This window comes from Sus scrofa, chromosome 5 (assembly GCF_000003025.6).
Source record: "Sus scrofa isolate TJ Tabasco breed Duroc chromosome 5, Sscrofa11.1, whole genome shotgun sequence".
Lineage (NCBI taxonomy): Eukaryota > Metazoa > Chordata > Mammalia > Artiodactyla > Suidae > Sus > Sus scrofa.
In genome coordinates, this window is record NC_010447.5 from 51050283 (window position 1) to 51075561 (window position 25279).

At 34.1% G+C, this 25279-nt stretch overlaps 1 protein-coding gene across 23 annotated transcripts in view; it reads left to right on the forward strand.

Annotated features, from left to right (window-relative positions):
- Window positions 1-25279, forward strand: part of C2CD5 (C2 calcium dependent domain containing 5) — a 91769-nt gene that overhangs the window by 9764 nt on the left and 56726 nt on the right. For 9 of the 23 annotated variants that reach the window (XR_002344081.1, XR_002344082.1, XR_002344080.1 and 6 more), the window contains exons 3-11: window positions 1973-2059; window positions 6860-7031; window positions 8825-8920; window positions 11179-11334; window positions 12539-12737; window positions 19063-19214; window positions 22228-22419; window positions 24308-24393; window positions 24982-25014. Coding sequence is in view for 20 of the 23 variants with exons in the window: in XM_021092222.1 (XP_020947881.1) it covers window positions 1973-2059; window positions 6860-7031; window positions 8825-8920; window positions 11179-11334; window positions 12539-12737; window positions 19063-19214; window positions 22228-22419; window positions 24308-24393; window positions 24982-25014 (1173 nt within the window). In the remaining 3 variants the exon portion in view is untranslated. Of the gene's footprint in view, window positions 1-1972; window positions 2060-6859; window positions 7032-8824; window positions 8921-11178; window positions 11335-12538; window positions 12738-17953; window positions 18079-19062; window positions 19215-22227; window positions 22420-24307; window positions 24394-24981; window positions 25015-25279 lie in introns of all 23 variants that reach the window. The other 14 variants (XM_021092213.1, XM_021092217.1, XM_021092221.1 and 11 more) reach the window with 5 other exon arrangements.

Sequence of the window (25279 nt, forward strand, 5' to 3'; positions counted from 1 at the left end):
AAGAATACAGTACACAATGCTCTGCGGCAGAGAGCTGTATCTTGGACATTGTTCTGAACTAGTGCATGGGGACTTGCTTCATTCTTCTGCTTAGCAGTTCATTGTACGGCTTTATCTAGCTTCATTTAGCCAGTTCCCAGTTTATGGACATACAGGTTACTCCCATCTTGCTACCTAATGCTGCTTGTATATGTCATTGCACACCTATGTATGAATTTAAGGTGTATAGGTATTGAAAATTTTGACAAATGTTGTCACTCTTCACTTCGTGAAGGTTTTTCTTTGTACTCACACCAACAGAGCATGAGAGTGCCTCATTCACAGAGTGTTTTCAAACTTTTTGATCCTTGCCAACCTGAACAGTAAAAATGTTGATTTAGTTTGATCTCTCTTATTTGAATGAGGTTATCATCTCAATATATTTTTTACAAGCTTTTATGTGAAAATATGTTTAAAAATTAAAAAAAATTTTTATTATAGTTGATTTACAATATCTCTTAATATATATGAAAGACATTTTGTATTTCCATTTCTTTGAATTTCCTTTTTTTGGTTGGTTTATTGGTCTTTTGCTTATTGTAGGAACTTGTTAAAAATTGAGGAAATTAACTCTTTGTGATGTATTTGGCAAATCATTCTTCTCACCTTATCTAGCTTTAACTTTATCATATTTCCTACCATGCAAGAACTTATTATTTTTATGTAATTTCTTAGAACTTTTCTACCCTCTGACCAAACTACTTAGGTACTAAATAAGTAGTTGGTATCGTCCTGATAATTTAAATTGCATGATAAAATAACTAGAAAAATATACAGAAGGTAATAACTATAGTTTTGAATATATTTTTTTAGAACATTAGAACATTTTGTTTTCTTTCTTTCTTTCTTTTTTTTTGGACCATGCCTGCAGCATGTGTAAGTTCCCTGGCCAGGGATCAAACCAGCACTGCAGCAGTAACCAGAGCCACAACAGTGACAATGCTGTATCCTTAATCTTCTGAGCTACCAAGGAACTCTGAGAACATTTTCTGGACTGATTACACATTAATATCTACAAGTATTATAATACCAAAAGTGGGAAAGTATGTCAAGAAGAAAAGCAGATTATCTGACCGAATCAGCATTTCCTAAGTATCTACAATGTGCAAAACTTATTGGGTATTGGAATAAAGGGGGTAGTCTGCAGCGAATTTTCAGGTTAGGAAAGATACTTGATGGTAATCGATAGAATTACGGAAGACCTGCAGAGATCAAATTTAGGAAAGATGACATAATCTAGGAAGTAGTTGCTTAGCTCTTTTGCTCTTAAGCTTCCTGATCGCTTCTCAAGGCCAGTCTGAGGTTTCACAATCTCCCTTCTTTGTTGGAAGCAAGTCCTGGGGACTAAGCCTGCTTTCTGCTTTCTCTATTTCCTTCTTATTTACTTTTGAATTTTGATTTAGTGCCTGCCAAGACTGGCTGTGAAATTGCATAATTTCCCCATCCAACCCCTTTTATTGTCTCTGAAGATAGGAACATAAAATCTTTAATGACCGTGGTTTATTGCTGTTCACTGTGTATGCAGATAAGGATTAAAAAAATAGCAAATATGAGGAAGTTAGAAAATACAAGGATATATTAATATAATCTTATAAAAATGGCCTGTAGTTTTGGATTCCCTTGATGAGATGGTAAGTCAGCTGTCCTTTTTACCTTCTGATTTTATTTTACTGGTCCTCCACCTGTAAGACTTTCCTCTTGTCTGAGCTCCTGTTTAGTGAAGGCCATATTGACTGCATCCTTCATAGTGACATAGTGGTCTGTTTTACTTTCTCTATAGAGCTGGTCAAGTACAACAGTGGGCAATCCATCCGTACCCATCCTCTTTCCTTTTTCCACTGGCGTGGTAAATCTTCTCATTGTTTAACATTAAGTTTTATTTTTATTTACCTTTTTGATATTTATATTTGAATTGTTTCTTATTTGTTTTTAGGTAAAATTTGGTAATACCACCTTTAAAACAGATGTGTATCTCAAGTCCCTTAACCCTCAGTGGAACTCAGAATGGTTTAAATTTGAGGTAAGTTTTTAAATGTCAGCATTTTTGAGTGTGTTTTTTCGAGGTGACCCTTTTCCCTTAGAAATGACTGGCATACCTTTTATTTCAGGTATAGTGGATTTCCTGCCCCATGCAAGTATTTTCTCAGGAATATGGAATTTTCAAAAAATTACAGTTACAGTTTCAAAAAATTAAAAAGCTACATTGAGAAAATATAGTTTCTGAGTAGGAGAACCCAGATAAAAAAGGTGTTATTATGTAGTGATTTTCTCTAGATTTGATATATACCAAAAATCATTTAAGAGCAATGTACAGATTAAAATTTTTTCTGAATTGTAATAAAAATACGTCACTAATATTGCCATTTTAACCATTTTAAAATGTATATACAGTAGCATTAATTGCATTCACATACATACAATGCTCGTCAACTGTTGTCACTATTTCCAAAAGTTTATCATCATCCTAAAGAGCTCCCCATGCCTCTTCTTCCCAGCCCTATAACCTCTAATCTATCTACTGTTGCTGAGTTTGCCTATATACATAATTCATATAAGCAGATTCATAAGTATTTGTCCTTTCATGTATAGCATCTTTCACTTAATGTAGTGTTTTCAAGGTTCATCCATGTTGTGTAGCATGTATCAGAATTTCATTTCTTTTTATGGCCAAATGGTTGAACATACTCTATTTTGTTTATATCCCCTTTATTTGTTCATGAACACTTGGGTTTGTTTCTGTCTTTTGGCTATTGTGAATGATGCTGCAATGAACATTGCTGTATAAGTATCTGTTTGAGTCACTGTTTTCAGTCTTTTTGGGTGTATACCTAAAAGTGGAATGGCTAGGTCATATGGTAATTTCTTTCTTTCTTTTTTTTAAGGGCCACACCCACGGCATATGGAGGTTTCCAGGTTGGGGATCAAATTGGAGCTATAGCTGTCAGCCTTCACCATAGCCACAGCAACTCAGGATCTGAACCGTGTCTTGCAGCCTACACCACAGTTCAAGGCAGTGCCTGATTCTTAACCCACTGAGCGAGGCCAGGGATTGAACCCACAACTTCATGGTTCATAGTTGGATTCGTTTCTGCTGCACCACAATGGGAACTCCCCCATATGGTAATTTCTATGTTTAGCTTTTTAAGGAACTTCCAAACTTTTCCCCAGTGGCTGCACCATTTTACATTCCCACCAGCATGTGTGAGAGTTTCAGTTTTTCCACATCCTTGTTATTAACATTTGTTATTTATTTATTTTTTTGTCTTTTCTAGAGCTGCACAATCACATCATATGGAGGTTCCCAGGCTAGGGCTCTAATTGAAACTGTAGCCACCGGCCTACGCCAGAGCCACAGCAATGAGGGATCCAAGCCGGGTCTGCAACCTACACCACAGCTCACGGCAACACCGGATCCTCAACCCATTGAGCTCCTTAACCCACTGAGCGAGGCCAGGGATTGAACCTGCAATCTCATGGTTCCTAGTTGGATTCGTTAACCACTGAGCCACGATGGGAACTCCCAGTTATTCTTCTTTTTTTAAATATAAGACATCTTAGTAAGTCTGAAATGGTATTTACAGTATAATTACAAAGTGCATTTTTATTATAAATGAGGTGAGTTTCATTTCTTAGAACTATTTGCATTCTTTTACTTTGAATTATCTCCTTATATTTTAATTGTCCAAAGGTGTTTAGAATTTGGAGGTAGACTTCACCCGACTTGATGACTTGGTGGAGCTGGGGATTGAACCCGAGCCCTCATGGATATAGTTGGGTATGTTACTGCTGAGCCACAGCAGGAGCTCCTCAAATCATTTTAAAGTTGGGTTTATCTTTCTGTTGTTGAATTATAGAATTTAAAAAATATTCTGAATATAAAACCCTTATCAAATACATGATTTGCAAATATTTCTCATGTTCAGTAAGTTGTCTTTGCACTTTCTTGACAGTTGCCTTTGATGCACAAAATTTTATTTTGATGAAATTCAATTTATCTACTTTTATTTTATTGCTTTCTGTGTCAAATTGGAGACTCCATTGCCAAATCCAAGGTCATAAAGATTTACCCCTATATTTTCTTCTTAGAGTTTTATGATTTTAGCTCCTGTATTTAGGTTGTTGATTCATTTTGAGTTCATGTTGTTAATGGTGTGAGGTAAGAGTCCACTTCATCCTTTTGCATGTGGATATCCAGCTATTTCAATACCATTTGTAAAAGCCTGTTCTTTCCCTCTCAAGTGGTCTTGGCACCCTTGTCAAAAATCAGTTGAACATGGATGTGTGGATTAATATTTGGGCTCTCGATTCTCTTCCATTGGTCTATGTCTATCCTTTTGTCACAACCATTGGTTTTTGATTACTGTAACTTTGTAGTAAATTTTGAAATCAGGAAGTATGACTCCTTTATCTTTGTTTTTCTTTTGTGTTAATTTTTTTTCATGGAGCATTTTGATTGCCTTCTTTTTTCTTTTCTGTATACGTACAGATTTTTAAAAAGTTGTCTTCAAAATGACATCATGTGTGTCTGTGTGTGTGTATGTGTGTGTGTGTTTTAATGGCTGCACCCACCACATGTGGAAGTTCCCAGGACAGGGGTTGAATCTGAACTGCAGCTGTGACCTATACCACAGCTGCGGCAGTGGTGGATCCTTAACCTACTACACTGGGCTGGAGATCAAACCTGTGCCTCCACAGTGACCTGAGCTGCTGCAGTCGGATTCTTGACCCATGGTGCCACAGTAGGAACTCCAGCATTATGTGTTTTGAAAGCCTCATGTTGCATGTGAATTAAATCTGTTATGCCATTTTAAACTGTATTATTAAGGCAAAAATGTGGAATACATGAGTTATAGAAAGTAATTAGATTAAATTGCTTACAGGATTCAGGTGTAATTTGAATTATGAAGTCTGTCATCATTACCTCAGCAGAATGTTTAAAGGCTTATATAGCTTCATTTTGATGGCTTTTTCTTTTTTCCATAATCTACATATGGTTAAAAACAATGGTCTTGGTCAATTACATTGTAATTAGAATAATAGGAGAATTTATGTATTACTAATTTTTATGATAGGACATTAACATTTAAGAAAATAATTCATTTTTTGGTGACACAATACTGATAATTTTTAAATATATAGAGTACTCATGTAGCTTAGATAACTTTAAAAAATAATGTATTTATACGTTCTGAAATAAAGGATTTTTATGTTAATGAGCTTTAGTAAATAAAGTTACCAGCCATTTCCCCTAAAATTTACCTAGTTTACTGTTTTGGCCAGTACTTTTAATAATATTAGAATATTGTGTGAAAAATGTTCTTAAACTTTGTGTTTATAGCTAATGTTAATTATACACTTTGTTTTTAACCCTGTTTATTAATTATGAATTGTGTTCAGTTATGTATGCCCTGAACTCTCAAGTAAATGTCTTAAACAAAATAGATGTTTAGTTTTCTTTTATGGAAAAGAAATGTTGAGCCAGGCAGTTTAAGGGTATTTCGGTAGCTCCATGCAGTCATTTGGTATCTGTATCTTTCTGGTTTTCTTCTCCATCATCTGTAACCTATAGCTTCCATATTCAAGGTCACATCAGCCTGGAGTTCTCTTGTAGTACAGCAGGGTAAGGACCCTCTGTTGTCAGTTTTGTCATTGCAGCGACATGGGTTGCTTCTGTGGTGCAGGTTCGATCCCTGGCCTGGGAACTTAGCCTCCAGGGATCAAACCCATGCTGAGCCACATGGAAAATCCATTTAGGGTTTTCTTTATATAAGATCATGTCATCTGCAAATAGTGAGTTTTATTTCTTCCTTTCTAATCTGTTTGTGTGGGTTTTTTTTTTTTCTTGCCTAATTGTGGCAATAGTGGGTCTCTCTATTTTGTTCCCATTCTTAAAGGGATTGCTTTCAGTTTTTCCAGTTGAGTATTTGTTAGCTGTGAGTTACTTAAACAATAGCGTTTTGTTTCTTACAGTTCTGCATGCTGGGAACTCTGAGATCAGGGTTCCATCATGGTTGGGTTCTGGTGAGGACCTTTTTCTGGTTTGCATCTGGCCATCTTCTTGCTTTGTTTTTACATGGGGAGGAGAGAGATGATCTCTCCTTGCGTCTTCTTGTAAGAGTACTAATCCCATTTATAAGGGTTCCACCCTCATGGCCTAATTACCTTCCACAAGCCCTAGCTCCAGATACCATCATACTGGGAACTAGGGTTTCAGCATGTGAATTTTGAGGGAACAAAAACATTCAGTCCATTGCATTCTCCATTGTAGTTCCTCTCTTTGACACAGTGTTTGACACGTAAGTGAATGAGTGAATAAAAGTGATAATGAGTGAATAAAAGAAGGAGAGAGGTTGAACTTATTTCATGAGCTTAAGGTTTTTTTCTTACAAAGAATGTTAGTTTTGCTTATACTTTTAGGTGCTCAAATTATCCTTAGAAATTATGATGTCACTGTACTTAAGAACATCCTTACTTTCTGTGTATAATATATAATTCTATTTTTAAATGTTTTTGCTGTATATCATAGAGTAGTAAAACTACTACGTAGGATAATATGTAGAAAAAGGAATTAATATCTTTTTTTTTTGTGTTAATCATCCTAATTTTGTGCTTAGAGGTAAACTATACTTTTGTTTTTCCAGAAAATTGGCATCTTGTGTAGAAAAAGGAGTTATAACTTGTTTGTATTAATCTTTCTACTTTTGCTTAGCAATAAATCTATAAAAATTCCCCCCCAATAATCTTTTACATTAATGTATTCATTTATGGTAATGAAGATGTTTAAATTATAAGATTTTAATTTTAAGATATACTTTTTTAGGTGGATGATGAAGATTTACAAGATGAACCTCTCCAGATCACAGTTCTTGACCATGATACATATAGTGCAAATGATGCCATTGGTAAAGTGTATATTGATATTGACCCTTTACTCTACAGTGAGGCTGCAACAGTCATCTCAGGATGGTTTCCAATTTATGATACCATTCATGGTAAGTAGTCTGTTTTAAGAAAATAAGTTACAGTCTTTTAACCTATCCTTAAAGATTTTGTGCTATACTTGGTGGTTTTAAAGTATGTTATCTTAAAAGATGTCTTCTTTTTAATACACATGTGGTAATATGTATTGTTGTTAGAATTGTTTTTTCCTGAAGATAATTTGAAATAATGCCTGCTAAATTTGTACATTATAGTAAGTAAGCATCATTTAAAAATTGTCTACTAATGGTACTCTGTTTCTAATGTTTATGTCTACACCTATTGCATCTGGAAGTTCCTGGATCAGGGGTTGAATTAGAGCTGCGGCTGCACTCTACACCACAGCCAGAGTAACACCGGATTTGAGCTGCATCTGCAAGCTACTCTGCAGCTTGCAGCAGCACTGGATCTTAACCCACTGTGTAAGTCTAGGGATCGAACCTGCATCCTCACACAGACAATATTGGGTCCTTAACCCTATGAGCCACAGCAGGTACTCTGAAAAACACATTTTTAAATGAATAATCTTTAAACTTTTCTGCTTTAAAAATTCTTGAGGGGAAAAATAAATTCTTCAAAGGCTTTCTGTCGCCTAAAGCAAAATTCTCAAAGTGTGGTCTGGGGATATCCGTGGTTCCCTGAGATACTTTCACAGGCCTTGTAAAGTCAGATGGGAACTCTTTTCAGCATCATACTTATATGGCATCTGCCATTTTTAGTCTAACTTTCTTAAAGTGTACGATGGAGTTTTCTAGAGGTTTTATGATGTGTGATGTTACCACACATTAAATGCAAACAGAAATGAGAATCTAACTATTCTGTCAAGCTAGACGCCATAGGGATTTGCAAAAAATGTGACATAATGCCACTCTATCACTAAAACTATTTTTATTTTTCAAAATATAGTTATTTTTATAAAATGTTTATTTGACATAAATTGATTTATTATTACTTCAAATGAAGTAATAAATAAATATTTTATTAAATTCTCAATTTAAATTTGTACTGTGGTAAATATTGAAGGTTTTGATCCACGTAGACAAAAGACTCTTTAAGATCCTCAATGAGTTTTGAGATTGTAAAGGGATTCTGTGATCAAAAAGTTTGAGAATGCTTAATAATAGAAATGCTAGTCTAAAAATATGTCATCTCTGTTGAATGGCAGATGGACCCATAGGAACTGCAGATGCTTCTGTCTGTAGTCTGGCATTTTTCTGCCTATTTTACATTTTTCACCTGGCAATTCCACTGATAATAGTTTATTAAAATAAAATATTTGATAAGATTTATGTATATTGTGACATTATTTATATTGTTATTATTTACTGATGTTTAAAATGGTAAAATAAATTGGAAAACAGGATTTATTTAAATTAGAGCATCTAGGGAGTTCCCGTTGTGGTGCAGCAGAAACGAATCTGACTAGTGTCCATAAGGATGTGGGTTTGATCTCTGGCCTTACTCAGTGGTTTGGGGATCCAGTGTTGCTGTGAGCTGTGGTGTAAGTCGCATATGCAGCTCAGGTCCTGTGTTACTATGGCTGTGGCATAGGCCAGCAGCTATAGCTCCAGCTCAACCCCTAGCTTGGGAACTTCCATATACTGTGGGTGTGGCCCTAAAAAGCAATAAATAAATAAATAAATAAATAAGAGCATCTATAGAATGAAAATAATTAGGAAACAAAGATAGCATTACTATTATGATTGATACATTATTTTAAAATCATTAATTGCCATTTATTTGCTTGATTATTTAATTGTACTCTATTTTCTTGAGTAGAAACTTGATTTTCCTTTTGAAATTATAGGTATCCGTGGGGAAATTAATGTAGTTGTCAAAGTAGACCTCTTCAATGACTTGAATCGATTTAGGCAGTCATCATGTGGAGTCAAATTCTTTTGCAGTAAGTAAAAATATTTTCTTACTCATTTGACAGGTAATTTAATAAATATTCAATATAGGAAATCAAATTAATATTTCAGAAGGCTAATGGAAAACCTATTATACTTTGGTCTTGGTGCCATAGAGAAAATTGTTAATTTTTCAGGAACAGTTACTGTATACTCTGGGGACTACTGCTCTGATTTTAACCTAAATGATATCTAATTTTTTACAAGTTCTTAGAAAGTTTTTTTTTTTTAATAAAAATCCAGTGGGGCACATGTGTGCCTGTGGTCATAACGACAGTGCCACTGTGGTCCAGGGCAGGCTGCCTCTGGATGTTCCCTACTCTTACCCCTACTGTGGTCCTTTCTCTAGTCTCTCTGCCAGCCTTTGCCCTGGCCCACAAGAGCAATATTAGAAGGAATCACATTAGTCATTGCAGGTTACAGTCACTTAACACCAGTAGAAAGAATAATAGGTGAAGATTTTTGGATCTTTAACAGAATTTTTAAAGAAGAACCCATATATTAATGAAACCACATTTACATAAACTTTGTTTAATGATCCTGGGCCTGAAGGTAGAAAATTGATTTTTTTAGAGCACTACAGAAGAATACAACTCTGAAGTACCTAAGAATGACTGGAAACAAGATTGAAAATAAAGATGGAATGTTTTTTCCTACATTGCAACAAACAAATTCATCCTTAGAGAAATTAGATAGGGGAATACAAAGTGTGATAATACCATTTGTTACAGTCCTAACCCAAAACTAAGCAATTAAAGGAATAAACATAAAGTGACCTATTCTGTTTGGTGGAGAGAAAGAATCCACAGTTCATCTAGGCTGTATGTTGAAAGAAAAATCACTGAATTGTTAAACTCTCTGTGTGTAAGGATAATGGATAATATAAAACATTATAATATACAAGTGATAACACCGTTTCTGAATAGCAGCCTATATCCCTTGATGTCAGCTGATTTTCAGCAGTTAGTAACAACACAGGGACTTGTATTTTCTTAACCAACGAAAGCAAATCCCAAACTCTCTATTATCTATATTTGGGAAACAAATTTGATGAGGCTGCACATGTGGCATATTCAGACTTACTTCAGATGAGCTGTCCAAAACCAGGCAATAAAGACATGGAGCCATTTGTGGTGGATGGATGTGTGTATCTTGCTGAAGTCTCCAGTGAGCTTAAAAAGCATAATTATTTAAATCCCTTGTGACACCTCAGGTTAAGTATCCTGCATTGTCACTGCAGCAGCTTGGGTCACTGCTGTGACATTGGTTCAATCCCTGGCTGGGACTTTCCTCATGCTGCAAGTGCAGCCAAAAAAAAAAAAAAAAAAAAAAGGCGTAATTATTAGATGCTAACTTATGGGGAAGGTTGCAAGCTACTCATCTCATGTAGGTTTTACTCTTGTGTTAGTAGGTCCACACCTCCGAAAAAGAGCTTAAAATAATTTTCACCTGTTTCTCTTATTACTTTTATAGAGGTTAATATTTTATTGCCTATTATATTTTTCTTTCATAAATTAGAACAAGTTATTTTTGTCAGATGTGTAAAAAATATGACTGTAATTAAACTATGTGTCAAAAAAAGAAAAATCCAGTGGCATTTTATGCTGATATAAGATGCTGAAAGATAGGAGCAGAGCACTATGGTATCCAAAATTACCTAAGTGCTTAGAGGTATAGAGTGCTGCACATGCCATGAAATATGGGTCACGATTAAGTAGATCTGGGCAGTTCATAGCCAGCCTGGACCAATAGGGTTGAAAACTTCTAAGCAGTTGGGCCAGTTTCAAGGCATGAATAGAGTTTGGTATAGATGTCTTCATGTTCTCCCCTTTTCGAATCTGACCAGATATTATTAAAAAATGAGAGTATTTTGTGTTAATAATCTACTTTTTTACTTGCTTATATAATAATCAGCTAGCTGAGTTTAATTTTGACTGTCTTAAACTTTGTGCTGAATGATATTTAAGATAGTCTGAAGCTGTTTTTCTAAATTATAAAAATACAATTTTTATCTACTATGCTTACATAAGAAAGGTGAGAAGCCTCCTAAAAGATGATGGTTATTTCTAAGAATAAAATGGAACTTAGAAGACCGTTTGATTGGAAGTATTATTGTAATTACATTAAGGTTATCACAAAGATGTTTTTGTACTTTATATCCAAAAGGTGAGAACTTAGTTGTACATTTTTTAAAAAGTTATACTTAACCTTATGATAAATATAAGCGTAATAGATAATTTCTTTTTAACAGCAACATCTATCCCAAAGTGCTATAGAGCTGTAATAATTCATGGATTTGTAGAAGAACTTGTGGTCAATGAAGACCCAGAATATCAATGGATTGATCGAATTCGCACACCAAGGGCATCAAATGAGGCCAGACAGAGACTCATTTCTTTAATGTCAGGTATCTAAATAATAATAACTTCATTATTGATTGACTTAATACTCCAAAATTCTTCACTTACTTTTGACATGCTACCCAAACTTTTACAATGAAGACTATGACTTGTAAGTGACTGATTCCCTAACCCGGCCCCACCCTTCTGAACACACATACATTGCCGTCATGTAATGAAGAAATCTGAATCAGAAGCTTACAGTTCCTTCTTAATTTGGTAGTAAAAGGAACTCGTGCTCATGAAGTGGCAAGGTGGAAAGTGCCCTGAGCAAGGAGGTGGGAAACTGGGTTGTAGTTTTCCTCCTTTGAGCATTTATTTATAGACAGAGTTTAGGTAATCTCTCTAAGGCTTTTGGTTTAAATGTTGCTTTTTTATAGTCCTACTCTTAACAACTTGTGTTTTCTTCTACTCCTCACTCTGTTGCCACTCTTTTATTTTTCTTTGAAGGACTTATTTCCATCTAAAACTTGTATTTATATGTATATATATATACACACACATACATACACCTTGTATATATATATATACACACACACACACACACATACTTTCACATAGATAATAAGTACAAATGTTACATTTATAAAAAATTAACATTTAAATATAAAATGTAAATATACTTATATTAACTATATTTAATATTTACAAATGCATTATATTTAACATATACTTAATATATTAATAAACTATATATTCTACATATTTGTATTTATGATATATATCATATATCATAAATATATTGTATTATATATTAGCTGTATTAGAATATATTATATGACATGCTATCTAAAATTTTACATATATATTTTATATGTAATATTTATATTTGTCTACTTGCTTTTTATCTTTTTCTCCCATCATTATGTAAACTTCGCTAGATTTGGGGCTTTATCAGTCTTGTTCACCTCTGTAGCTCTAGCACTTAGAAGAAAGGAAGAATGGCAGGCACATAGTGTACAACCAAAAATTATTTGGTAAATGAATGCATAAATGAGGGAACTTTACTTGCCACATCTGTAAAATGTAGCTAATAATATCTGACCTCCCTGAAAGTAGGAGGCTGAGCCAGATAGTCTTTTAGTTTCCCTTCAATTTCTACAACTCTATGATTTTTTTTTTTGGACTCTTTTCTATTACTACCATATCCAGCTTTATAGTATATAATGTGGAGATATGAAGCCAATTGAGTGTTCTTCCCTTTTTTGGTAGGTGAATTGCAGAGGAAAATTGGCTTGAAAGTGCTTGAAATGAGAGGAAATGCGGTTGTTGGGTACTTACAGTGTTTTGATCTGGAAGGCGAGTCTGGGTTAGTGGTACGAGCCATAGGAACAGCGTGTACCCTGGATAAATTAAGTAGCCCAGCAGCACTCCTTCCTGCATGTAATTCCCCATCCAAAGAAATGAAGGAGTAAGTATGAATTGATGAATTGTTCTTATGGAGCTTATCTTTCACCTACATCTTTTCATTTGATTTGAAACATTTTAATAGAGTTCAATATACATTTTTTTCCTGTGGCCATTTTTCTTAACAGTGATGACTATCAGAATTTGAAGCTTAAAACTAGTTAGCTGTTCCTAATATTTTATTTATGCTGTCTTATGAAATTCAGATTAAGTAATGTAAAATTAAACTTGTTCCAGATCTGTACACACTGTATATCTAAATCATAAAGTGAATATTTATGCATTATGTGGAATTTTATTTATTGCCTAGGGAATGCTTAAAAACCTATACCTGAAAATCCAATTATGTTTATTATTAGCACATAGTATAGGAAGCAGGAAAGATTGACCTATGCAGGGGTCTCAAATTCCAGTGTCTGCAGAGGCCAAACAGTTTCTGTTAATAAAATAATTTAGTATAATTAAATGGGGAATCCTGGGGACTCTGTAGAGTAGACGTCGGCAAGACTTTTTCTGTAAGAGGCCAGATAGTAAATATTTCAGGCACTGGCCGTATTATGGCTTTTATCTTTGTTTATAAAAACGGGAAAAAAAAAGCTGTTTGCTGACTCCCTGATCTAAAGGAATTCAGAGTCTTAACTTTTTTAAAAGAACTATATGTGACCCAACAAAACACTTGTGTTGGCTCAGTTTGGTTTATGTGTCATCATTTGTGCCTAAGGCACAGTCTTAATGTGGTAGTGGTGCTGTCAACAAGGAATGCTTGAAATGAAAAATTTCTCTGTTAATGATTGATTGGGGTGAGGGGGTGATTCTACTGGGGACCAGAAATGCTGGTTCTACACAACAAGGGACAGCTCTGTACAACAAAGAACTTGTTCCATCCTAAATGCCCATAGTACTTCATTTAGAACCACTGATCTAGAAATTCTTCTAGATCAAGGGTCAAAAAACTCTGTAAATGACCAGAAGATACAGAGGAATAATTCAGTCTTGCTAACAGAAGGACTCGACTTTGCCATTGTTGCATGAAAGCAGCCATCAGTACTATGCAAATGAATGCATGTGTCTATGTTCTAATAAAACTTACTATTTTTAAAACAGATGGCAGGATGGATTTGGCCTCTAGTGTGTAGTTTGCTGACCTCTGTCTTTTGTCACCAGAGAGTCAAAATTCTATAGTAAGAAAACCCGAAATATTTCCCAGTTCAGCAGTAGTCAAGAGCAGTTGACTAGAAAGCAATCACAATATTTTTTTAAAACAATCTTTGTAAAAGTGAGATTTCTCTATCTCAACTTATTCTTGTTTAATTACGTCCTTTCTGTTGGCCTTAGTTATTTGGATTAAATTTTAGTCACAGGAGGAAGTACAGTACTACATATATTACCTAACTTTATTTGAAGATAAGAGGTGAAATAATTATTTTAAATGAGTGAATTGGCTTTATATTCCATTCAAAATATGTCTTAAAATATATGAATCGCTCGCTGCTGCAAGTGAAGTCAGGCTGTAGATATAACTTTTTGAGGGATTCAGATTTTTTTTCTCTTTACATGGCTTTTTTTTTGGAACACCTGTGGCATGTGAAAGTTCCTAGGCCAGGGATTGAACCCTCACTGCAGCAGTAACCTGGGTCTCAACTTGCTGTGCCATAAGACAACTCCTCCATGGTGAAGACCTGGTTCCCTCTTTCTGCCACCCTCCAACCTTATCTGTACTATGTTAAGGGGTCTGGCCTTTGCACATCTGATGTCTGAAGTTTTCCTCTTGTCATTAAATTACTCAGTGGAAAGAAAGCTGTAGTACCTTTTGGTGTCTTAAAATGACATATGGATATTGAAGAATACATTTTGCCTGCATTTAGGAAGAGTTCCATTAATGTAAATCTGGGACTGTCTGAGTTTTTTTTTTTTTTAGCTTTGTGTAGTCATTTGCCTTAAATTGTCAAATAGTGACACCATGAAGAATTTAAGTTCCTTCATTAAGATTTTCTGATGGCATCTTACTCCCTAAGTCATGTTATTTATTTATTTATTTTTCTTTTTTCTTTTGGCCGCACCTGTGACATGTGGAAGTTCCTGGCCCAGGGATCTAATCTGAGCCCCAGCTGTGACCTAGGCCACAGCTGCAGCAATGCCAGATCCTCAACCCACTGTGCTGGGCTGGAAATCAAACCTTCCACTCAGCAATGACCTGTGCCACCACAGACAGTGCTGGATCCTTAACCTGCTGTACCATGACAGGAACTCCAAAGAGATGCTGTCTTTTTAATAAACCAATCAACAAACAAACAAACAAAAACAAAGAAGAAACCCCAAAACATCAGGCTGCTTCATTTCAACCAGCTTATTTGCATTTTTGATAATGAATCAATTTGAGCACTAGTTTAAAATTATTTTATGATTCAGCTGATGATAATTAATGTGGTATTTAATTTTAACATTGTTGATTTGATAAAAGTTGGTTGGATTATGTTCCTGTCTGAATGGATTTAATGTTAGAAATGCTGCTAAGGTATTATTGTAAGGCAACCTTTCGTACAAGGAGACTGATAAAAATTAGGACTCCAGGAGTTCCCGTTGTGGCTCAGCAGGTTATGAACCTGACTAGTATCCATGAGGACACAGGTTTGATCCCTGGCTTCATGCTCAGTGGGTTAAGAATCCAGCACTGTCATGAGCTGTGGTGTAGGTCGCAGACATGGCTCAGATCCTGCATTGCTGTGGCTGTGGCGTAGGCTGGCAGCTGTAGCTCCAATTCTACCCCTAGCCTGGGAACTTCCATGTGCCGCAGGTGCTGCCTTAAACAGTGAAGGGGGAAAAAAAAAAATTAGGACCCCCCCACAAGAATGCATTATAGTGGTGCTTCCTCCAGTGTGCTTGGATTTTAATTTGATGTCATAATTTGAACCTTTAACAATGTTCATTTTGTTTTACTTTTATTAATGGTGTATTCTCTCAGTTTGTGTTTTCCTTTTACGTATTTAGTGTAATACACAGTATTAATCTCTCTGTTGTTTCCTAGTTGAACTATCTATATGGTAGAAAGTGCTTTTAAATATGATTCATTGGAGTTCCCTGGTGGCTCAGTGGGTCAACGATCTGGTCTTGTTGTGGCTTTGGTTACTGCTGTAGCACAGTTTCTCTGGCCCAGGAAACTTCTCCATGCTGTAGATGGCAATCCCAAAAATATGATTTATCAATTCTTTACTTGGAAAAAAAAGTACTTTCTAGGAGAATTTAGCCAGTTTCTTCTCTGTATGGCATTGATTCTTAAACATTTTAATAACTCCATTAGCCACTTCAAGAGAGAAATAAAAAACAAAAACAAAACCTTACTCAGTTACTTGTAATCATATTGATCACCAATGAAATATTTGATTTTTGTCAGTTAAACATGTTTAAAATTAACAACAAAAGCAGAAAGATTTGTAAAAACAGTGATATTTTCAGAAAGTAGTAGTAGTCTATAAACTTTATAAAGATGATTATTGCCAATTAATGATAATTCATGTTTGAATTGATTGTGATTGTTGGGAATGCTCACTGAACAATGGAAAAGGAGAAAAAAGCCAGGAAAAATTGGGCTCTTGAACTACTTTTAATTTGAATTCTAAAAAATAGGGGGATGATAGTTTTTCAGAATGTAGTCACTTAGGGGTTATTTTCCCCTCATTGTGCATAAGGGCAGGCATTGCATAGTGAAATAATTGCTAAAATGAAGTCCAGAATTCTTAATTATATAGTATGCCTTTTTTTCCTCCATCCACTATAACTATGCTCTTTTAGCTAAATTTCTTTGTGAAAATTTTAAATGTCACAGATGAACATACAGGTCTAAATATCTTTACATATGCATAGATGTGGCCTATTGTAGGATATTAGTTGATATTTTACAAAATTTCAATTCAGAATGTAGTTTAAATAAATTCTGTTTCAGTTTAAATAATATATTGTTTGAAAACTAGGCAGAGGAGTTCCCGTCGTGGCGCAGTGGTTAATGAATCCGACTAGGAACCATGAGGTTGTGGGTTTGGTCCCTGCCCTTGCTCAGTGGGTTAACAATCCGGCGTTGCCCTGAGCTGTGGTGTAGGTTGCAGACGCGGCTCAGATCCCGGGTTGCTGTGGCTCTGGCGTAGGCCGGTGGCCACAGCTCTGATTAGACCCCTAGCCTGGGAACCTCCATATGCCGCGGAAGTGGCCCAAGAAATAGCAAAAAGAAAAAAAAAAAAAAAGAAAGAAAACTAGACAGAGGTCATTTATATTGCTTAATCCATGCTTTTTAAAAAGCAGTGTCCCTTTGCTTTGTTTTGTTTCCAGTATAACCTCGTTTTAAGTTTATACTTGATGTGCTGAAATATGGAATGTTTGGATCTACTTATATTCGTTCAATTCACTCATCTCTCTGTATGTTGTCATTTTTTTTTTTTTTATATTCTTATGTTCCCCTGTCTTGATATTCTTTTTTTTTTTTTTTTTTCCCCTCCCTGCTTTTTAGGGCTACACCCGTGGCACATGAAGGTTCCCAGGCTAGGGGTCTGATCAGAGCTATAGCTGAGGCCTACGCCATAGCCACAGCAATGCCAGATCTAAGCTGTGTCTGCGACCTACACCATAGCTCATGGTAACGCTGGCTCCTTAACCCACTGAGCGAGGCCCATGATTAAACCCGCAACCTCATGGTTCCCAGTCAGATTAGTTTCCACTGTGCCACGACGGGAACTCCTATCTTGATATTCTAGACAGAAACAGTTCTGTTAGTTAAACTTCCTCTGTAGAAAAATATTGTTAATCACATCAGCAGTTATTCAACATCTTAGTTTCAAAGGTAGTATAAGAAATTCATATTTGACTTTTCATTTTTATGGGTGTTTTCTCCCTGAAATACTGTTTAGTAAGGTCTGCAGTGATCAAAATAATAACAAACATTTTAAAGCAACTAAAAATCCAAATCTTAGTCTTTTTCTTATTTCCAACTGACAGTTCTGCTTGCTATTTTCCTTATTCACAGTTCTAATTTATTAATCTGACTCTTTATAACTATGTTCTAACAAAATAATTGTTCTTCTTTTTAATTATAACTTGTTTTGTGCATGCTAGGGATTAAAAAATAATTCCTCTCCCCTAACTAAATCTCCTTTGAAATTATTTTAACATAACTTTGCTATCTGTTGTATGTATTGTTTTCTTTTCTTCCACTTGGACCACAAATTCCCTCAGGTCTCCGCTGGTTCATCCTCCAAGCCATGGATGCCGCTCGACTCACAACAGTCCAATTCACACTGCTACTGGCTCACGACTTACTCAGAACTTCTCTGTGTCTGTTCCCACTCTCATCTATACTGGTACGAGACTGCTCAGACTCCAGAGCTGGGGAAGCAGGCCACGGGCAGAGTGGCTGCAGAGGGCAGGCAGGCAGGTAGTGTAGGCAGGTACCACAAGTCTTTGCTTCCTCCTTTTCTTACTCCTAGTCGAGCAGCAGTGAAGAAATCCTGTATTTAACCGCCACAGAGGCTCTAACTACATGGAAGTGAAAGTGTTCTTCCAGCTTCCAAAGTCTCTTCCATAGATCCTTTAAGAACCCTATTTTGTGTTATGTACACTGTGGGTTTTTAGGAGAATACTCCATTGTGTATTTTTGCCATATTTCTGCATTTGGTTAGAAATAAAATTGTTGATTGGACTCTAAATGAAATAGCTGCCAAAACTTCCAATTTGTTTTTATTTATGTATAAAACTTGTTACAGTGGGTTCTGTTTCATTCTGTGGAAGAGAGCTATTGGAAAACAGGTAAGCGACTATTCTGCATAAAACGCAATATTTCTGTGTAGCTATATTCATTTTCCATTCTGCTGTGTTTTTAGCTGTGGCACTCTTGATGCTATAGGATAAGGAAACATGTTTTTCTTTTCAAGATATCTGTGTGTGCAAATATAAAAACTATTGCAAATATTTACACACACCATTTGCAGTCATCATTTTTCTTTTGTAACTTAAAAAAGCATTGTTTGTTTGAAAGTATTTTTAGTCATGTGTTTATTCTTTTTGTTTATTTCTTCTTTTATATTTTTTACCCCCTTAGTCTGCCATTTCATGCTTTTTTGCGTTTTTACTTGGCTTATTAACTGTTTCAATGCAGATAATTTTTTATCTGGAGAATGATGAATGGTTAAAACAGCAATTGGATGTCTTTGCCCTCATACCCAGCTCCACACTTAAGAAATGACTGCTGGCCCTGCCCCAATCTTTTCCTGGTGTTTGGATCATGCTGCCTCCATCAAGTCCTCTGGCACATGATTACTTAATATTTTTCCACCTTCTTCTGGCAGGATTCCCTTCAATGAAGATCCCAATCCCAATACTCACTCATCAGGACCCTCAACCCCTCTGAAAAACCAAACTTATTCCTTTTCACCTTCCAAGTCCTACAGTCGACAGTCCTCTTCTTCTGACACAGATTTGAGTTTGACACCCAAAACTGGTAAGGCGTTTCCACTCACCTTTTCTTTTTTCTTTTTTTTCCAGATTTGTTTCTGTTCCTTATTGGCTTTCCATCCAAGCCTTTCTTCCTGTTTTTGGCCACTTATGTTAAAAGATAATGTGACTAATGATCATTTTCAGTTGCTACAATTAAAATCTGAAAATTTTGTACAGTTCAGAAGTTTATCTTGTTCAGAGATTGACATTTTGTTGGTTTAATCATAGAGTAGATATGAAGTCCAGGATTTATTTTTGCATATAGACATTTTTCATTTCATGCTCATGAAAGAGGAATAACATCTTAAAGCATTTGAATAGAAAGTAACACTAGTAGCTTGCAATTTAGTTCCTCATGCAGTATAAGCATTTTTGAATTCATTGTTTCTATTTCTGAATTTAATTCTAAGATTTTATTGTGAAAAAAAATCTTAAGAACAGCTGAAGTGGTTATATTGGAGTATATATAGCTATTTATTAACTTCTTGTTGGTTAAAATGTTTGTTTTTTGCTAGTCTTACTCTCTAGGTTAGAAAATAGCTTTTTTGCTTTACTTTTCTTGCATTTTTCTCAATGTATGAAATTTATAATTTTTCCCTCTTCTGTTTGTATTTTGATAATCTGAGTTTTTGTGAATATGCTTTATGATCAAATTCATTAAAAAACTAAATTAGTTTCTTATTCCTTAAAATAGAATTAGCTTATTTTAATCATTAAACTTTTCTTCTTAAGAAAAGTAACAAATACATAAAACATCTAAAAGTTAAAAATTTTCGGTTTCTGTAGATAGCATTTTTGTCCGGGAGTTTCTTTGCCAGGTTAACGACAACGTTTTGCCTAGTTCATGTTTGCATTATTTCAAATTTATTATCTTTAATAACCTTGTTTTTGTGTTGGAAAAGAAATTTATAAAATGACCCCAGATTTTATGAAGACAACGAAAAGAACTCTAATTCTAGAACCACTGCTACTTTCAAAGTTAAGCAAGGACATTAAAAAAATCCTGTAGATATAGTATCTATTTTTATAGATATAGTCACAAAAATGTAAAGAAGGTAATCATTAGTACCTAATTTTTTGAAAAGAATAGCTTTATTTTTACATACATAATTATAAATAACATCTTAAATTAATTTGATAAATTGATAGTAATGATTGCTTTGGAGTATGGCATCTTAACTGTATTGTCATAAAAACTGAGCCATTGAAATTGAAGTAAAGTGATTTTTTTATTTTGTTTTACTTTTAAATAAAGAATGAGATTCTGGTCTTGAAATTTATGACAGTCAAAACAAGAAAGACTTTGGATAGTATTTGAAAAATATGTCTCTTAAAAATATTTTTTAGGCACTGTCCACTGGTTGTTTATTTGTATATTTCAGGCCACTTTTCAGTATTCTTATTTTTCTCTGCCATACCACAGATACAAATTTGAAAGTATTTTCTTGGTCTTTCTTTTTTCCCTTATGCACCAAAGGGCCAAGCATAAGGAAGATTGCCAAGTAATAAATTAACTGAACCAGACTTCTCTTCCTTCAGCTTTCTAGTAGGCAGTCAGTTGGAAGATTGCCAAGTAATAAATTAACTGAACCAGACTTCTCTTCCTCTAGCTTTCTAGTAGGCAGTCAGTTGTATTATCAATGAAAACTTACATGCAATTTTTTTCTAGCTCCAAATTTTTGTTAGTTTTTAGTTTTTAAAAATTCATTTATAATAGAGGTATTATTCTTGTGTATTTCTATATTTATAGGCTATCTCTAAATAAATTATTGTTTTACCTGTAGTTATTCACTACCTCAGTTACATATTTATAGGATAATAAAATTTTTTAGTCCTCTGGCCTTATCATGGGTCCCTAAAAATCTTTGAATACTCCTGAGGAGACTTCCTATTTCTCATGGAGATTTAAAGTTACAATATTATGAATGTTCTAAAATTTCTAAAACTGTAATTCAGCATTTTTTTCATGATCCTCTCCTTTCTAATTTATTTGCATATGCAAATCTGTTTCTTAAATAGAATAGATAAGTTGTTTATGATTGATTTTGTTATATATAAATTGGAGAGCCAGAAATAGAATAAAGTTAACAAAACTTATGCTGAGAATTGTTTTCTTTCTGTGTGAACCACCTTCAGATGAGTCTTGTTTTTTAAAAATTTCATATTAATTTATTTCTGTGGATTCTGATTTTTTGACATTTTACAAGGTTTCATTTTCATTTCTTTTTTCAAGTACTCAACTAGTAGGAGTGGAATTTTAGAATGCTAGTGTTAGGATATTGATTTGACACCTGGTTCAAGCTAATTTTTACTTTTTTTGGTCAGGCTTTTTGCCATGTATGTTTTTTGTGATCTATAGGGTATATTTTTGGCCTTAGGTACTCAAATCTTTGTAAATGTAAATAGTACTATGATCTGATTTGAGTATTTAAACTTTTAGAGGAAAAATAAGAGCATTATTAACGTACATCTCGAAGTTGGACAGGAAGAATATTTTATTTATTTAAATTTAACAGCAACTGTCTACTTAATGTGGTAGGAAGTATTTTATTATTTATAGGTATTCAGTTAAAATACTCATAAGTGATGTTTTAGTAACATTTGAAAAACTTTTTACCACTTTAAATGATTGTTTTTATTTTAGACACATTTTTGGCTTTAAAAAATGTGTTACATTTTATCCTTATACATCCTTAAGCAAAAAATGGCAGATAATTTAAGTGTTTTTAAGAAGTCAGCTAAAAGTAATTAGAATGGCTTACAATCCTTTGTTAGTGATTTAAAAAATTTTAATGAATGCAGAGCTTGTAAAGGTTTTATTGTTTTAGACTGACTTTTATTTATATTATGTTGAATAGATGATCTTGCTAAATGACTTCATATGCTTACTATAATTTGTGTATGCATTTTACAGTTCATTTTTACTGTTATGTTTTGCTTCATCATTGCTTTCCTTATTCTGCATTTTCTGGTCATCTTCTGAATCTGCATCTTTTCTCTGCTACTTTCCTCCACAGCACCTTACCCACAGGGGCCTAGGATTTACCTGTGTCCCAGCTCCCCCTCTCTCCCTTGTGGTTCCCTTCATCTTAAAAAGTCCTGTCTTCTCCTCTCGGAATCTAGCCTTCCCCCTCATCCTTCTAGCCTTGTCAGCCCAGTTCTGAGGAAAAGTGTTTCTTTCAGTGAAGAGCTGTTCCTGGCTGCTTCTGGTAGGATCACATTATGTCAGATTTTTAATCCCTTAATTTTAAATCATCTTTGAAAAAAATTATTTCATACTATAAAGAAGTATGGGTATTTTACATAGGATGTACTTATGATTTTTCTTACTGGCAGACGGAGTTAAATGATTAGAATTATCATGAGGATTACTTGACGGATAATTATGAATATTCTGCTACAGTTACTTTATGTGTTAAAAATTATATGTCTATGTCTAAGGACATAGATCTGCATATTTCCAGTAATTACTAGGTTCTCATTACTAGAGTTTCTGATTTAGGTGCTCTACTTTCTTTCCCTTCACACCAACTCCATTCATGTGGGACCTATGCCATCACGTTGCTAAACCATATGGTTACATTAGTAAATTATTCTGTTTGAATCAGTTTAAGTCTCATTTTGGTGATATTCTTTCATTATCCATTTTTTTTCTGTCCATCGCATTAATTTTCAAGTTATTCTGCTGTATTTTTCTAATATTTCATTTCTCTCTACAAAATTACATTTTATTTTATGGCTTTCAGTATGCTTCATATAAAGATCTTAGTTTCATTTCTGTGTTTAGTATGGTATAGTCTCTAAAACTTATGTTTAGGCTACCACAGGAAAAATAAATTTCTTTTTTATTTTTAAAGAACAGAATGGGACTATACACATGCTAACCTTTGTTTCCTTATCCAAGAACAGCTAAAAATGTACAAGTAAATTAGTTCATTTTTTAAGTCACTGAAGTAAATCTGCCTGTTACGTATCTTTAGTTTTGAAAGGTGGTACTAAACTATTAACTCTAGTTTGTAGAGCACTGACTTCTCACCTGTTCCCTGCTTTCTATAATTCTTTGACCATAGTTGGTCCATTAGTATTATCAAAAGAATAATATAAGGTAGGGAAAGAAATTTAAAATTAAGTCTTTAAAAAATATGTCTAAGAGTTTGGGAAATATAATTCCTTCATCCATAACTATGTACATTTGTGACATGTCTATTATACGTCTGCAAGTTCTGTTTTTTAAAAAAATTATGTTAATTTTTGGAAATGAGTGTTGAAAACTATAATATGAATATTAATACTGTTTTGTCATGAATGTTATGCTTAGGATTGGGAAATTATCAGAAAATAGATGTGACTGTATTTCAGAATTGCCTAAAATTCATACTTTTTAGAGAATTTTGGAATATTTCAAATAAGCCCAATTATGCCTTTTCTCTCTATATTTACTTTTATTTATTTATTTTTTATTTTTACTTTTTTGCTTGTTTTAGGGCCTCACCTGCAGCATATGGAAGTTCCCAGGCTAGGGTTTGAATTGGAGCTGCAGCTGCAGGCGTATGCCACAGCCACAGCAACGCAGGATCCGAACTGTTATCTGTGAACTACACCACAGCTCATGGCAATACTGGATCCTTAACCCACTGAGTAAGGCCAGGAGTCGAACTTGCATCCTCATGGATACTAGTTGGGGCACAATGGGAACTCTTATATTTACTTTTAAATCAACATTTAATGTTTCTCTTATTATGTCTTTTAGTATTCTCAAATTATTTGCATAGTGTAAGTAATTGGTATTATTTATTACTAAAAGAGTCAACTTTAAAAATGGAATAGTATACAAAAATTTATCTTAACGTAATTTTAAAAATTATTTTTAGGACAAATTAAGTCCTAAACTAGCTATGAGCAGTAGGACTTTGACATTTTGCTTGTGAAGAAAACTTTGTGAATAAAATAAAATATGTCCTTAGGTATCATCATAATACCTTAAGTGGTTTGATTATTTTAACAGATTTTGACTTATATTTATGAATATGAACGCAATTAAACGTTCTGTTTCTCTAGTTGTTTTTTGGTTGTTATTTATGTACTGATGTTCTGTAGGAATGGGAAGTGGTAGTGCTGGAAAAGAAGGGGGGCCCTTTAAAGCTCTTTTAAGACAACAGACTCAGTCAGCATTGGAACAGAGGGTAAGAATCACTTAACATTCTTTATTCTTACACTGTTAATATGATTTTGTTATGTTCTTCATGTACTTAGAACTTATTTTCAAAAACCTGTTTTGGTCATGTACCTACCTGTATTATTGTAATTTTAATCCAAGATGTATTTAAGGTATCAGAGTAATTTGTTTGTGAATAATTACTTTTAATTCAGATAATTCTATAACTATTTTAGTTTTGTCCTCCAGTCTAATATTTGGAAATATCTGTTGAATAATGAAATTATTTCTATGTTTACATTAAAGTTATATAGAAGGAAATACTAGGTAATTTTCTAGAAAGATATTTTATTGGTGTTAATAATTCTTGGGCATATTAATATATTTATTTGCTGAGGTGATTTTTATCACTAACCAATCTCTTAGGGGTAAGATATGTACAGATTATATATTTCTACAGATTAATAGAAATTATGAATATGGTTGTTCAGTATGTGAATACATCTCTTATTTATTATAAATTTAACGCTAAATATGCTGTGTGGAACAATGAATAGTTAAAGTGTTTGGATGATTTTCTCTTTTTTTATTTTTCTGTATAAACGTCATTGCTAAGGGAGGATCGCCTCATAGGTTCTGTAGAAGGCGGGTATGTTTCTAAACATGTGTGAGAGCCTATTTTATGTACTGGTAGCTTTTCTAATTTTAATCTTGATCATTTGAGTTTTATTTTAGCTTTTAACAAATGTCGCCAGCTTTTTTTCTTTTCATAATGCAAAGTTTGTCCTTTTTTAAAAATTTAATAGCACTATTGAGGCTTATGTTTTTTTTTTTTTCCTACTTAACTAATACAGTGCATGATTTTATGTCATGTCAGTTATTTTAAGGCACAGTTCCATAGCTTTCATTATGTC